The sequence below is a fragment of the Haemaphysalis longicornis genome, unplaced genomic scaffold (genome assembly GCF_048455015.1).
Source record: "Haemaphysalis longicornis isolate Haplotype H1 unplaced genomic scaffold, Haemaphysalis longicornis Haplotype H1 scaffold_214, whole genome shotgun sequence".
NCBI classification, from domain to species: Eukaryota; Metazoa; Arthropoda; class Arachnida; order Ixodida; family Ixodidae; genus Haemaphysalis; species Haemaphysalis longicornis.
In genome coordinates this window covers 248,362-261,514 of record NW_027526300.1, presented here as the reverse complement: position 1 = coordinate 261,514, position 13,153 = coordinate 248,362, and the positions used below count along the sequence as shown (strand labels likewise).

General features: G+C 45.8%; 1 protein-coding gene across 1 annotated transcript in view; it reads left to right on the top strand.

Moving 5' to 3' along the window:
- LOC144172463 (techylectin-5A-like) overlaps nt 1-12,812 on the top strand; it is a 44,074-nt gene extending 31,262 nt beyond the window's left edge. Inside the window, exon 6 of the mRNA XM_077701166.1 lies at nt 12,012-12,812. Coding sequence (XP_077557292.1) covers nt 12,012-12,319 — 308 coding nt within the window. The 3' untranslated portion in view covers nt 12,320-12,812. The remainder of the gene's footprint in view (nt 1-12,011) is intronic.
- The last annotated feature ends 341 nt before the right edge of the window (nt 12,813-13,153 follow it).

The following is a 13,153-nucleotide window of genomic DNA, read 5'->3' as shown; positions in this document are numbered from 1 at the left end:
CGTTGGATCTTTTGACTCGCTTTGGACCTTTTGAATCATTGGATCTTCTGACTCTTTGGACCTTTTGACCCACATTGGACCTTTTGACCCGTTGGATCTTTTGACTCGGCTGTCACGTGATTATTGGATCTTTTGACTCTTTGGACCTTTTGACTCTTTGGATATTTTGACCATAAGCGCCCTTCCCCCCGCAGGGAGAGGAGCGAGCAGTTTCCACGGTGCTTGTGGCACGGGTAGAGTTGCACGCAGGGGAACGGAGAGGGGGAACAATAGCGGGAATTTACCTAATATGTTTTCTGGTTGAAATGACATCCAATCAGAGTTGTATTTTTGGAATGCCTGTGAAATGAGTAATCTTAGCGCTACTAACACGGTGACCTGACCTGCTGTAATATTGATTAGTTAAGCCCACTAATTGGGGTTATGGAAATCGGAAAAGGTTTAGGTTTCATTATTACTGGTGGACCAAAAAAACGCGTGGCATCACTGTCCGGAAACGTTCGTATCCCACACAGAAAAAAGCGTTTCTTGCGCCCATGCCACCAAGAGATACGAAAACAAAGGGCCGACTGAAAAAAAAAAGTTTCCGCAGTGTCAAATCAGGGACTTAAATAAAACGATTAAATTTTGGAGAAATAGTCGCATCAGCATACTTAATAGTTCCTGGTTGGCTGTATAACATTACAGAATAGCAGAAATGTCGGTTTTAGCTGAAGCAATGAACAGAAGCAACGCATTGATTTATTATAATAGCGAAAATAGAGATAGTTGGTGGAAAGATATTACAAAAAATAAAAGGCAGCAAAATATATAAAAGTGAACATACGAGATCAAAATTAGGCACCTTATATATCTCCCCCCAGATAAAGACACAATAAAAAAAAGCCTATAAAAGAACTACCGGTTCACGAAAAGAAAAATACAAAAACGGACCAAGCACTTAACATCCTGCGGTTGTGCGACATGTGTGATTGGCTGAGTTAACACACTGAATCGTTATATTTAACTTAAACGGAAATAATGGGTCGAACAAAATAATACGGGAAAATAAAATATATATATATAACAGTATACTTGCGAAATATACCATACTTTTACCCCCTAAACACAGACTTAGAACAATGAAAAACCCCTCAAAACAACGACGGAAACAGGAATAGAAAATTGTCAAAACTTACCGTAGAGTGCCGTGCATTTGCCCGAAAATGCGAAATCGGCGGACGTAACACATTTAATTGTTATAATAGCGTAGATAGCGATAATTAATCGCAGGGAATGTGAAAAGGCATCCATACAAAAACGTAAAAATCCTAAAATATGTACGAAGAGTACCAATGAAATAAAAAAAAATTTACCTTATATGCCGCCATCAGGAAGCGACGACAAAATTAAAACAAGTCTTTTTATCTTATAAGCCGCCCTCACGAACCGACGACAAGAATTAAACAATTCTTACAGGATGACGGAAACACGAATAAAAAATTATGAAAAGCACCATCACCCAAAAGGCATTGTTGTAGGAGATGCATAAAGGAATGTGCACAGTCCAAAAATGTACTCACCAATCTCACGCTAAGGCAAGAAATATACAAGCATAAAAATATACAGTGACATTTATTAAAAGATCGCAGCCAAGAGTGTTGCTCTACACCAAAGGACCACCGAAGAGAAAGGAAAGAAATAAAAAAAGGAAAGAAGTTTGGAAAAGGCGAAGGAAGAGAAAAAACGGGCATCGTTAAAACCAATCAAACGGGTAATAACAATATTGCAATAAGCAGAACTGGGCAGTGGTAATAAAATATACAAATAACAAATAAAAGACAGGAACAAATTCACGGCAATTGAAGTAATGATGCGTTCTACGTGTTACAACGTTATCTGCTACAATATCCGGTCACTAGAAGTTCTGCCTTGGCGAGATTTTCAGACTTATTTTTTAAAGAACAAAAATAGAGAGAAGAAAGACCAAATTCAAGGAGAAAGGCAGTAAATACCAATTAATCCGCACACAGGAACAGAATGCTGTTTACGCGCTCTGACTCCGCGTTCTTCTACCTCTCCCCTTCCCCCGCGTGCGGTTTTGCTCGGCAAAAAAGAGAGGCTGCTCCGCTCACTAGAACTAGACTCTCAAACAAAAACTAAAACTCACAAACTAAAAAAGAAAATACGTCGTGGTAGCCCTCCTTCCCCTTGACCGTAAGCCCTCCGCATCCAAACAAGTTCGCAAAAGCCGCGCCCACCCGAGGGTCCCGCGCGGGGAGAGGGGCCAACAGTTTCAAGGGTGGTTTTGGCACGGGTGAAGTCGCATGCAGGGGTAAGGTGGCTAGAACCATTCTAGCCACCTTAGCAGGGGAAAGGAAAGGGGGGATTTCCCCGCGTGGCAAGTGACATGCGGGGGAATCGGCACTGTGATTTCGGAACGGGAGGATGGCCCGCTGGGGGCGCGTGCTACAGCCCTCAAATCACCGCAGGCTCATACACGCCGAAACCACAAACCGACTTCCCTGCCAGTTTCGAAATTTTTTTGTACCGGCCCAACGTTGTCTCTAGTCCCTCTGGAAAGACGCCGCCAGCTGCCACTTCTTCGCAAAGTCCGGACAACCAGCCTGTTTTGTTCACGCGCGACATACTGGGTGATGTCGCACGTTATTTTCGTCGAAAGCCACCACCGAGCCCCGGTGAACTTGTCGCTCCTATCCACTCGCCACCCCCTTCATTTTCAGTCGATCTCCTGCACACCCTTCTTCGTGAGGCAACTGCAGGTCCTACTGCCGTTTATTTTTAATGCAGCCGTGCCGTCGAGGTGTGCCGCCGTTCACCATCACCGAGCCGCTGCTCGCGCTGCCGCTCTCCGAACATGTCCAAGAGGGAAACTGACGTGCAACTGCGCACCCGTCGAAATGTTCAAAACCTCGATCGGCCCCAAAGCAATTTCATCGAAGGGACAGTGGATGATATAGGTACAGTCGCACTTGTAGGTACAGGAGCCACTGCCTCGGTGATCAGTGAAAAATTTCTCGCTCACCTTAAAAGTTACCGCGCCCCTCACGGGCCTTCTGCTTAGCACCGTCAGTGCTGCAGAAGTTCAGCCTCTTGCGACGTGCACGGCTACGTGTCTTTGTTCAACATGTTATGAAGAAATTTATGGTCATCGTCCTGGCCATGTGTGTTCCCAGGACATCTTTCTACGCTGGGATGTCCTGACTTGACATCAAGCGATCATGAATAGTACGGGGCACAGAGCCCAGGTCGAGCTCTGTGCCCAGTTTAATGCGACATGGTGCGATGCTTCCGGTCCTCACTCTACATTCACCAAAATCATCGTCTTCGAATCACGCCGTTCAACTTTTTTGTTGTACCTGTGTCTTGTTCCCCGCTCAGTGAACACACAGTTGTGCACACTACTTCGGAAGTCTTTCTCACCAGGAAACATCTACCATTTCCTTTTGCTTTTTTGATGCTCTAGGCTGGCTGCACATCAGTGTTGCTTAAACATCCGACACCGTTACCTTTCAGTTTGCTGTGCGGAGTGACCCAAGGTCACATTGAACTCATAGACTCAATTCTCAACCTAAATCACGACGTGAGTACACCTGCCCTATACATCAATGCCCTCACCTGGCCGTCCGCCAATGCACGTGCGTTACCACCGAACGTTTTCGCCTGTAAGTAATACCGCAACTCGAACTCAAAGTACCGCACACAATTGCGTGCACTGCTAAGCGTTCCTTTTACTCGCCCCAAGCTGCTTTGAGCCGGACGTCAGCGGTATCTCATCACATCGACACTGCTACGCAGTTATGCTTGAGTCAGTGTCCATATCGGGTACGTCTGAACGACACGTCATTAATCAGCAAGTGGACTACATGCTCGGGCGAGTTGTCATACGAGCGTTGCAAAGCGAGTTGTCATCACGAGTACTGCTCGTCCTAAAAAAAGATGTCTACTTACGTTTAGCGTTGACTATCCAAGCCTTAACAAGGTGACCCATAAAAACGTGAACCCGTTGTCTCGTATTGGCAATATCCTTCCCCGTTTTCAAAGCGTGGAGTTTTTCTCTTCCGTAGTTTTATGTCCCAATGGGTAGGGCGCCCGTCTCGGCTTCGGGAGGTGGTTGGTTCGAATCCCAACGCCGGGCACCCACTGGTAAAATCAGGTACAAGCCTTCTCCCGGCCAGGCGCCCGGCTCTTATAGGGGTGTACGCTTGGGAGGGGCTCCGCTTACCCCAGTCAGTGCCCCTCGGGGTTGGAAAATTCGAACCTATACGGATCATAGCCACCCCTTCCACTATGGCTTATCCCACCAAATTTGGGCAGCTTCCCAAGTACTACATCCCCTGTTCACGGGGTGTTTCTACCTACGTTTACTGGTTGGTGCCCAGCGGTACCAAAGTACTTCTCACATTCTTGTACCCCACGGTACAATCCGACGTGGTGGAACAGTTTTCAGCACACTGGATTTTCCGCACGGGGGGCGCCTGTCCCCATTTTTATTCTGGTGGGTCACCAGCAGCTCCAGGGGAATTTACCACGTCTTCCGGAGTGGTAGTGCATGTCCAAGCCCTTCATCCCCCGTCGAGACAGGGGGAACTTGTGCCCTTTGAACTGGTTAGTGCCCAGTGGTCCCAGACCCCGCCCGAAGGGGTTCGAGGGACCTACCGCATGGCCTCCCATTGCTGCTTGTGGTCAAGCTCCAAGCGTTTGTTCCACCGTCGACACAAGCTACAGTACGGGGACGCTTGTACCCTTTACAGAAACCAGTGGGTATCCAGCGGCCGAGGATTCGAACCTGGTACCTCCTGCTTACGATACGAGTGTTTTACCACTCGACCATCGCCGTCAGTCAAAATGTTATGGCCCCTTCCACGGGTGCATTTCCCGACAAAGTCGGGCAACTTCCCAAGCACGAGATCCCCGGTTCAAGAGGTGCTTGTACCATTTTTACTGGTTGGTGCCCAGTGGTACGGAAGTACCTCCCACATTCTCGTACCCCATGGTAAAACCGACGTGGTGAAATGGTTGCCAGTGCACTGGATCCCCTGTATGCCCATTTTTATTCTGGCGGGTGACCAGCGGCTCTAGAGGAGCCTACCACGTCTGCCGCAGTGATGTTGCGTGTCCAAGCCCTTCATCCCCTGCCGATACAAGGGGCGCTTGTACCCTTTGAACTGATGGGTGCCCAGTGGTCTCAGACCCCGCCCGAAGGGGTCGAGAGACCTACCACATGTCCTCCCATGGATGCTTGTGGTCAAGCTGCAAGCTACGCTACGGGGACGCTTGTACCCTTAAAAGAAACCGTTGGGTATCCAAATCTGACCAAAACAGCCTTTGTTACTGCCGACGCCTCACAAGAGTTTAATGTGAAGCCATTTCGGCTTCGAAACTCACCCGCCACATTCAAAGGGATGATTGACAATATCTTAGGGAGTCTAAGCTGATACACGTCTCTCCGCTGTTAGGATGACGTCATTTTCTCCAGACTTTTAGACACTTCTCATCCAGCTCAAATATATTGCGACCTGCCTCCGGGCCGCTGGACCACAGCCTAACATAAATTAGTGTCACTTCGGAGGCTGCACTAACCCTCTTAGCACAGGTTGGGTCCAGCGAGGGCATCGTATCTGACCCGAGCAAGCGGGGCGCAGTTTAGGCGTTTCCAAAAACGTCGTCCCTCAGTTCCTTTCGTTGGTTAGTCGGCCTTAGTTCCTACGCCCGCTGGTTTGCGCGACATTTCGCTTCCATTAGAGCACATGTGAAGAACCTACTGGGCCAAGACAATAGAATGTCTGCGTGGTCGTGAGACTGTGACGAGGCGTTTTGTATTCTATGAATCTTGACAACCTAGCGCTTCTACTGCGCCACTATGACTCGAGCGCCCCGAGCAAGTGCACACGGATGGCAGTGGTACCGGCCTCGAAACTGTTATCGCGCAGTGAATACCATGTCACCCACAATACGCCACCGCGTATGCCAGTCGAACCCTCATTAAAACGAAGTCAAATTATTCGGTAACCGAGGAACAGCATTCGGCCATGGTTTGTGCCCTGTAAAAACTCCGCCCTACTTGATACAGCCATATATTCGACGTTGTTACCGACAACCACAAACTACGTTGGATGTCTTCCCTAAAAGACCCTTTGGGATGGCCAACACATTGGACCCTCCAAATTCAAGAATACGACGCTGTTAACCGATCGCCGAACCAAGACTCGGGCGCTGATGCCCTTTTCGCTCCTTTATGGAGTCTTTCTGAGCGTGCCTTGAGTCAACAAGATTTATCCTCTGTGCACTCACGCTGAATGACATGGCCCTTCACCATCAGGATGATCCGTGGGTCCTTTCTATCATGAGCTGCTTTGAATAGGTCTCATATCTCCTCCTCCAGAACAGGATGTAACCGCGGTAAACTGGTAATCGGCGGCAGCTTCCCTGTGAAGCAAAAAAATTAAAGCTGTCATAAGTGTGTAGCAGCGATTCGCAAGAGAGGCTGTGTTCCCGTTCCTCGTTCTTTGCTACAACGTTTACGCTCTTGCCCTCTCTGTAGCACTCCTTTATTGGTGAATTCAACAAACATTTTTTCAATGCAATTCAATTTTTGTTCTCCTTCATCTCCTTCTTCGCGCCTTCTCGTGGCATCTTTTTTACCTTTGTTCCTTGTTCTGGCAGCAACAGCAAGAGGATGAGTTCTGTTCTTTTTGTGCTTGCTTGCATCCCCCCGTTCTGGAGCGTACCTGCGCCGTTATGAATGCGTCGTTTTTTTTGGGCGCCTACTTCTTTCGCTTATAAACACACTCAATGAGCATTCGTAACCTAATGGACGCGGGGACTGACGGTTTTTTCTACAGGGTGGTGCGGCGATAATTACAACACTTTAAACTTTGTTCCTGAACAAACCGCCGCTCTGTTCGCGCTCAAACGTCACACGAATGTCGCATTTTGCGGTCTATTTTGTTTGACACCTGGAAAAACGACGGTACTTACCTGTTTATTCTGAAAATAAATAAAAACGGTTTTCACCTAGGGGAAAATGGCTGCTGATTTGGACGTTCGAGCCAGTGCAAGTTGATCGTGGAACGACGGCACCACCTGGGGTATTCAGAGCGGAACGCACGTTTGGGATTCAAGGTAGGAAAGAGCCACACGGTGCAGCAGACGATCAGAAAATGTGAAAGCGGGTTTTGTGATCAACTGCTAGCTCATTGGGCTGCTTCCTAAATGCATTTTCTGATCATTTGCTGCACCATTTGGCTCCTTCCTTGCGTGAATCCCAAACCTGCGTTTCGCTCTGAATACGCCTGGTAGGGCCGTCGATCCAAGATCAACTTGCGCTGGCTCGCACTGCTAAATCGGCCACCATTTTCCCTTGGGCGAAAGCCGTTTTTATTTTTTTTTTTCAGTGTAAACAGGTAAGTACCGTAGTTTTTCCAGGTGTTAAACAAAATGGGCCACAAAATGCTACCTTCGTGTGAAGTGGGAGCGCGAACAGAAAGGCGGTTCGTTCAGGAAAATTTTTGAATTGTTCCAACTATCACCGCCCCGCCCTTTACGTATTTTTCCTCAAAAGCACATGCAGCTTTCTTTGGGCCAAATAATGGGGGATCGGACGACAAGTTCCAGCGGTTCGAGAAGTTTGTAATGGTTCTGCTTACATAGACCTGGTGCACAAATATCCTCTAAGGTTTTGGCCAAAAGTGCAAAACGAGGGACATTTGGAAGCCTTTGTTCAGGCGCGTTTCAGGACTAATACCAGAGGACTGGCTAGAAAGTAGGATGGATTTTATATATAAAAGCAGAGGCAACAAAGCCAGTTTTGATTCATACAGACCACTCGCAGTAACGTCAGTGGTGTATTGATTCGTAATGCTGGTGATAAAATCGAAATTGAAGCATGGATGGAAGAAAACGAAATACTTGGGGGAACTGCAAAATGGATTTAGACAAGACAGGCGATTGGAGGATCATTTATTCGGGATACCGCAATGCATTGAAATTGCGAAAACACAGAATAGACCACTATGGATTACGTTCTTGGACATTAAAGGGGCACATGACAACGTGAACAGAGAACGGCTGTGGAGACCGCTGAAACTCCAGGGATTAGATGACGAGGTAATACAGTTCCTTATGGCGATTTATAAAGACAATAGAGTGCACCTTACACGGGAAGGACAGAAATGCGCCCAGGAGGTCAACATCCATCGGGGACTGAAACACGGATGCCCTTGACCCCAATACTGTTTATGCTTTACATGGCAGGGTTAGAAAATACACTGGAAGAAAGTGAAATAGGGTTCAGCCTAAGGCGAGTGGAACAACAGCGTATTCCTGGAACGTTACACGCAGACGAGATTTTTCTTTTAGCAGATAACCAGACCGGTATGCAACGGCTCTTAAATATTAACGGCCAGGAAGCCACCCACCTAGGGATAAATTTTAGCCCAGAATAATCGGGAATAATCGTTTTCAATGACACTATCACTGACGCAGTGTCTATCCAGTAGGGAAAATTACTGAGAGTCAAGGAATATAACTATTTGGGAGTGTGGATAAACGAAGGGGATAACTACTTAAGAACTCACGAGGAGCAAGTTAAGGGTAACGGAAAGGGAAACGCTGCTATAAAGAAGCATATAGCTCTGTGGTGGTATAACAAATATAAAATAGTTGGAGGAATGTGGAAAGGAGTAATGGTTCCGTGTCTCTGATTTGGGAATACAGTGCTCTGCTTGAAATCAGACCTTATATCATGCCTTGAACTGAACCAGAGAACGGTAGGCCGTTTGGCCGTATGCGCGCATTGAAAAACAACTAACGAAGCAGTACCTAGACATATGGGGTGGCCGTTCTTTGAAGGTCCAGAAGCACAGAGTAAAATATGTTATGAGATGAGGTATAGAGCACTGGATCAATAAAGATGGGCAGCTAAGGTTTTAGGTACCTATACTTTAAAAGCGTGTACACGCAGTGGTTAAGGAAGACTAGAAGGCTAACGATGAAATATGGAAAGACCAGTGCAGAATACAAAACAGCCAAGGTAACCAAAAAAGAGGCAAGAGAACGAATAAATGGAGAGAAAAAATTGAAGCTAAAACGTCGTTATAAGATGTACAGGGGTGAGAAATTGAACATCAGAAGGGAAAATTTTTACGATAATTGACAGGGCAGTGCTTTGCTTTTTGATGCTAGAGCAGGTTTGGTGGCGAGCTAAGAGCTTTGTGGAGAAGTATTCACAAATGATGGGCTATGCGTGGTCTGCGAAAAAGAAACAAACTATGCAGCACACAGTGTTAGAATGTGAGGGTATCTATCCAAATCAACATGAGGGAAATATTGGGCTTCCAGAAGCTTCAGGATTTAAGGGTAGCACAGTGGAAGTTAACACCAAGGCTGTCGAGGCCACGAAAACAAAAGAATAAGAACATGACTATAACAACGGCAGACTACGCTGCAGCTGGGGAGAGGTGGAAACCGGTGCAGAATACTTGTAAACTACCTCAGGAAACAAGGGGCTGTCTACAGAACAAAAGAACGAATGGAACTTCCGGAGTAGTAAAAATTGGCGAACCTGAACAGCCATATTCGTGCCTCTAAATAGGAAAGAGGTCAAGAAACACTTAGCAAACGCGGCCTATTAAGGGAAACAACAAAAAATAGGAAGATTTGCCGAGATACATTTTATGGCGCATAGCCAAAAGTTATATCGTAACGAACCACACGAATGGTATAATAAAAGCGGTGAGACACCTGTGCCGAGATTTGTATTTAATCAAGTTTACGCCAGTAACCGAACAAAAAAACTTGTTTCGGTACCGATGCTCGAGCAGTAAGAAAAGGGGAGGAAAAAGGTGAGAAAAAAACCTTTCAAAGGAACAACACAAGGCGCAGCCAGAAGGGTTTATGGAATAAGAGCGAGTTCTAGAACGATGCTGGTGTTCTAGCATGAAAAACTAGCAGACTTACTTTCACAATTCCTTGAAACATTAGAGGTGCCATTGTTCCTGTAAAACGAGCGCATTTCATTTCTAGAGAAGAGGGATGGTCAAAAAATGAAGAATTACGGAGCCACAGAGTATTTAGATAATTACAGATAGCTCATCAAGCTATTAAATAACCGGTTTAGTAAGACCTTCAATATGAAACAATCGACAGAGCTTCCTGAACATGACAAAAACAACGCGGCGATAAATCGCATTCATTGCGTCCAGCTTGCATTAGAGAAATGCGTGATTAGATCAACCATCGAGACTGCCTTTATATCTTAAGGAAGAGCCTCTGGTTTGGTACACCCCTTCCCATAGAGTAACGGGCACTTACACATGGTTTTTGTACTATACATACACAAAGTGCACGGGCTTGATAGCTCTTAGCAGAAAGAAGGAAAACAGTCGTTTATTGGGAAGGGCAGTTCACAAATGAGCGCAATTTCACAAAATTATTTCCTGCATGCCCCGAGGAAGTATTTGAGCAGCTTTTTCAGGAGAAGCGAAATACACCGGTGTAAACAAATAATCTTAGAAATTCGAGATCTGCAGGTTCAATCTTGTTTGGGGATTTGAGTGAAGACTGAAGAAGGTGTATACAGGGTTCTTACCCGTAAAAAGGCTACAAAACGAGAGGAAAATATTTACAAAAGTACCTCTGTTTGCATCCTGAAGGTGGTAGGTAATTCTGTTGCAAACTGATTTTATAGAGAAAAGTAACCTACTCAGAATTCCGGAGAAAGTAATCCCTGCCGACAAAAGCTCACAACCTGTCGACAATACCAGCAGTACTAAATTGTTTCATTCTTAGAAATGAAATCACGTTGGTGAATTATAAATAATAAAACCTTCTTCGTGAAAAAACCTGGCTAAGTGTTATGCCACGTATTTATAGGCGACTTGAGATTTATTTGTAGGAGTATTCCATGCATCCGGACACCAAAAAGGGTTCACTGAAAATCAGTTTCGCCTTCCTACAAGACCAAAATGCTGCACACGCAAAAGCGTCTCCCTTTCTTAAGCCCATTGTACGGATTCGTAATTATTTCAGAGGTGCAGTCGACCGAGGGTTCTTGCGTTTACGAAGTTCCTCATTAATCAAACGGGCCGAAGGAAAAGTAGGCCATTCCAATTGCGTAAGGCTCTAACACTATGGGGTTGAAAAAGCACCTCATGTCTAATTCCGGCGCTAGCCAAATTTTGACGACAGTACAGTGTCGGCATATGCAAGGCTCATAATGGGGGGGTGGTTTAGTCCCTAAATCCAATAGCTTGTACTGCCTTTTATGGCCGCGCAACTTCGGTTGTCTTAAGGGAGAAAAATTTATTATACTACATCAAAAAAGACAGTTTTTCCAAGAACTAAGCCTTCATAGTAGTTTTTTATGCTTCGGGGGCCGGGCCTGCCGGGTCATCTCAGTTTCTGGTTCAAGCGCATTACATTTGTTTCCTTTTGTCGTAAGGGGCACCCGGGTATATGACAGAAAACTAGTTTACCCTGTTCGTCCCTCGACTAGATTGCCCTTGTTTAAAACACGCTGTTATTGAGATGATGACACGTCTACTGGGAGGACTTTACTCCGTGGTGAGAGAGTGGATATGGTACGCCGCGGCATTCCTTTCTCTGACGCTCAACTGTGTAGGTATCTTTCTTTCACTGCTTCGATGTTTGTACTTTAGTCGTAGTTTATGACATAGCCCTCGTTCTCGGCACTAAACGCTGATTACTACATTACCTTGTGCCGCTATAATCTACGTGAAAATATTCTGCCATGTAGTGACGAGCAATTGATGCTGATTGTTAGTCTTTCCGGAATACTTTTGAGAAGGTTTTCCTAGAAAAAAAAAGTAGTTTATAAATACATTTGAATTGCCTACTCTTGTCTTGTTTATGCCACTTAGGTTCAAGCTCTGTTTTTCCTTGAGGCTATGTTAAACTCCTGAACACGCGCGAAACGGTGTTTTTTGAAATAGCTGCTTCAAAGGTACTACACCATCTTTTCGCTGCTTTTTTCTTTTTCCAACAAACAGGTTGGGACACCATGATACCAGCCAATGGGCAGCCGTTTTTTACGTTCGACCGCAATACAGCAAAGAATAGCTCGGAGGGGAACTGTGCGAAGAAGTACCACGGGGCGTGGTGGCACAAATTCCCCTGCACTACTTCCAACCTGAATGGCCTGAACTTCAACGGTGCACATTTTTTTACAGACCACGGTATCCACTGGCTCAGATATGATACGAATTCAGAAGGGGTGCTTTGGATGCAGTACTCCTTCCCTTGGGTTCACATGATGATTAGGCCCACTGAAGGCCTCTCCTATCGGCGCCGGCGGTAGTGATCTCCCACGCCACTTTCTTCTTAGGAGGATATCCTGGTGAAGGGGAAACACCGGCCAATATTTCTGAAATATGTTTAGCGCAAAAGCCAGACACGGCACACAAGAAAGGAGACGGGACAGGACAAGGGCAATCATGTACCGATTAGACGTCCACAAAGTTTTGTTAAATTACCATACACCGGTTAGCCCAGAAAGATGAACACATCCGTTCTGGGTGCGCCGACACGAACTTTAGCCAATGGGCTCTGCCAAAGCTATAGGTGGTAATCTTCTATTACACGTTCCACGCCGCAAGATTATTCCCGGTTTGCATATCCAAGGTCACGTACTTAGTGTACGAGGTTTGCTGTATAATTGTCATTTTTGCCTGCTGCGTGTGATCGGGTGTGACTTTTCAGTATTTGTAAGTGGTGGTTTGCGTGCGTTCTGCATGTGAATAACATGACTAGCGAATCAATAAATATTCGGCAGAAACTTTTGCCTACCTAAATATCTCGCTTCTTTATGTGTGTATATATGATCAGGGGTGAAATACACCGGTTTTTAATTGAATGATGTTGGACCGCTTAGATATATCACTCTATGACACTACTTGGGCACTATATTCACTTAGAGCGCATGCAAAGCGCCGAAGCAGTGCATGTGAATGGGAAACAGTCACTGGCATTCTGAGCCATTTGTAGAAATTTATGGGCTGACCCTACAAGGTACCCTCTTACTACTACAATTTGTGAAGTATTGGTGCTTTAAACGGTTCTGATTTTAATTAATTTGGTGTTCCAACGCTTCCTGCATCGCCTGCGCTATTTTAAAGGTGTCAAGAATGCACAC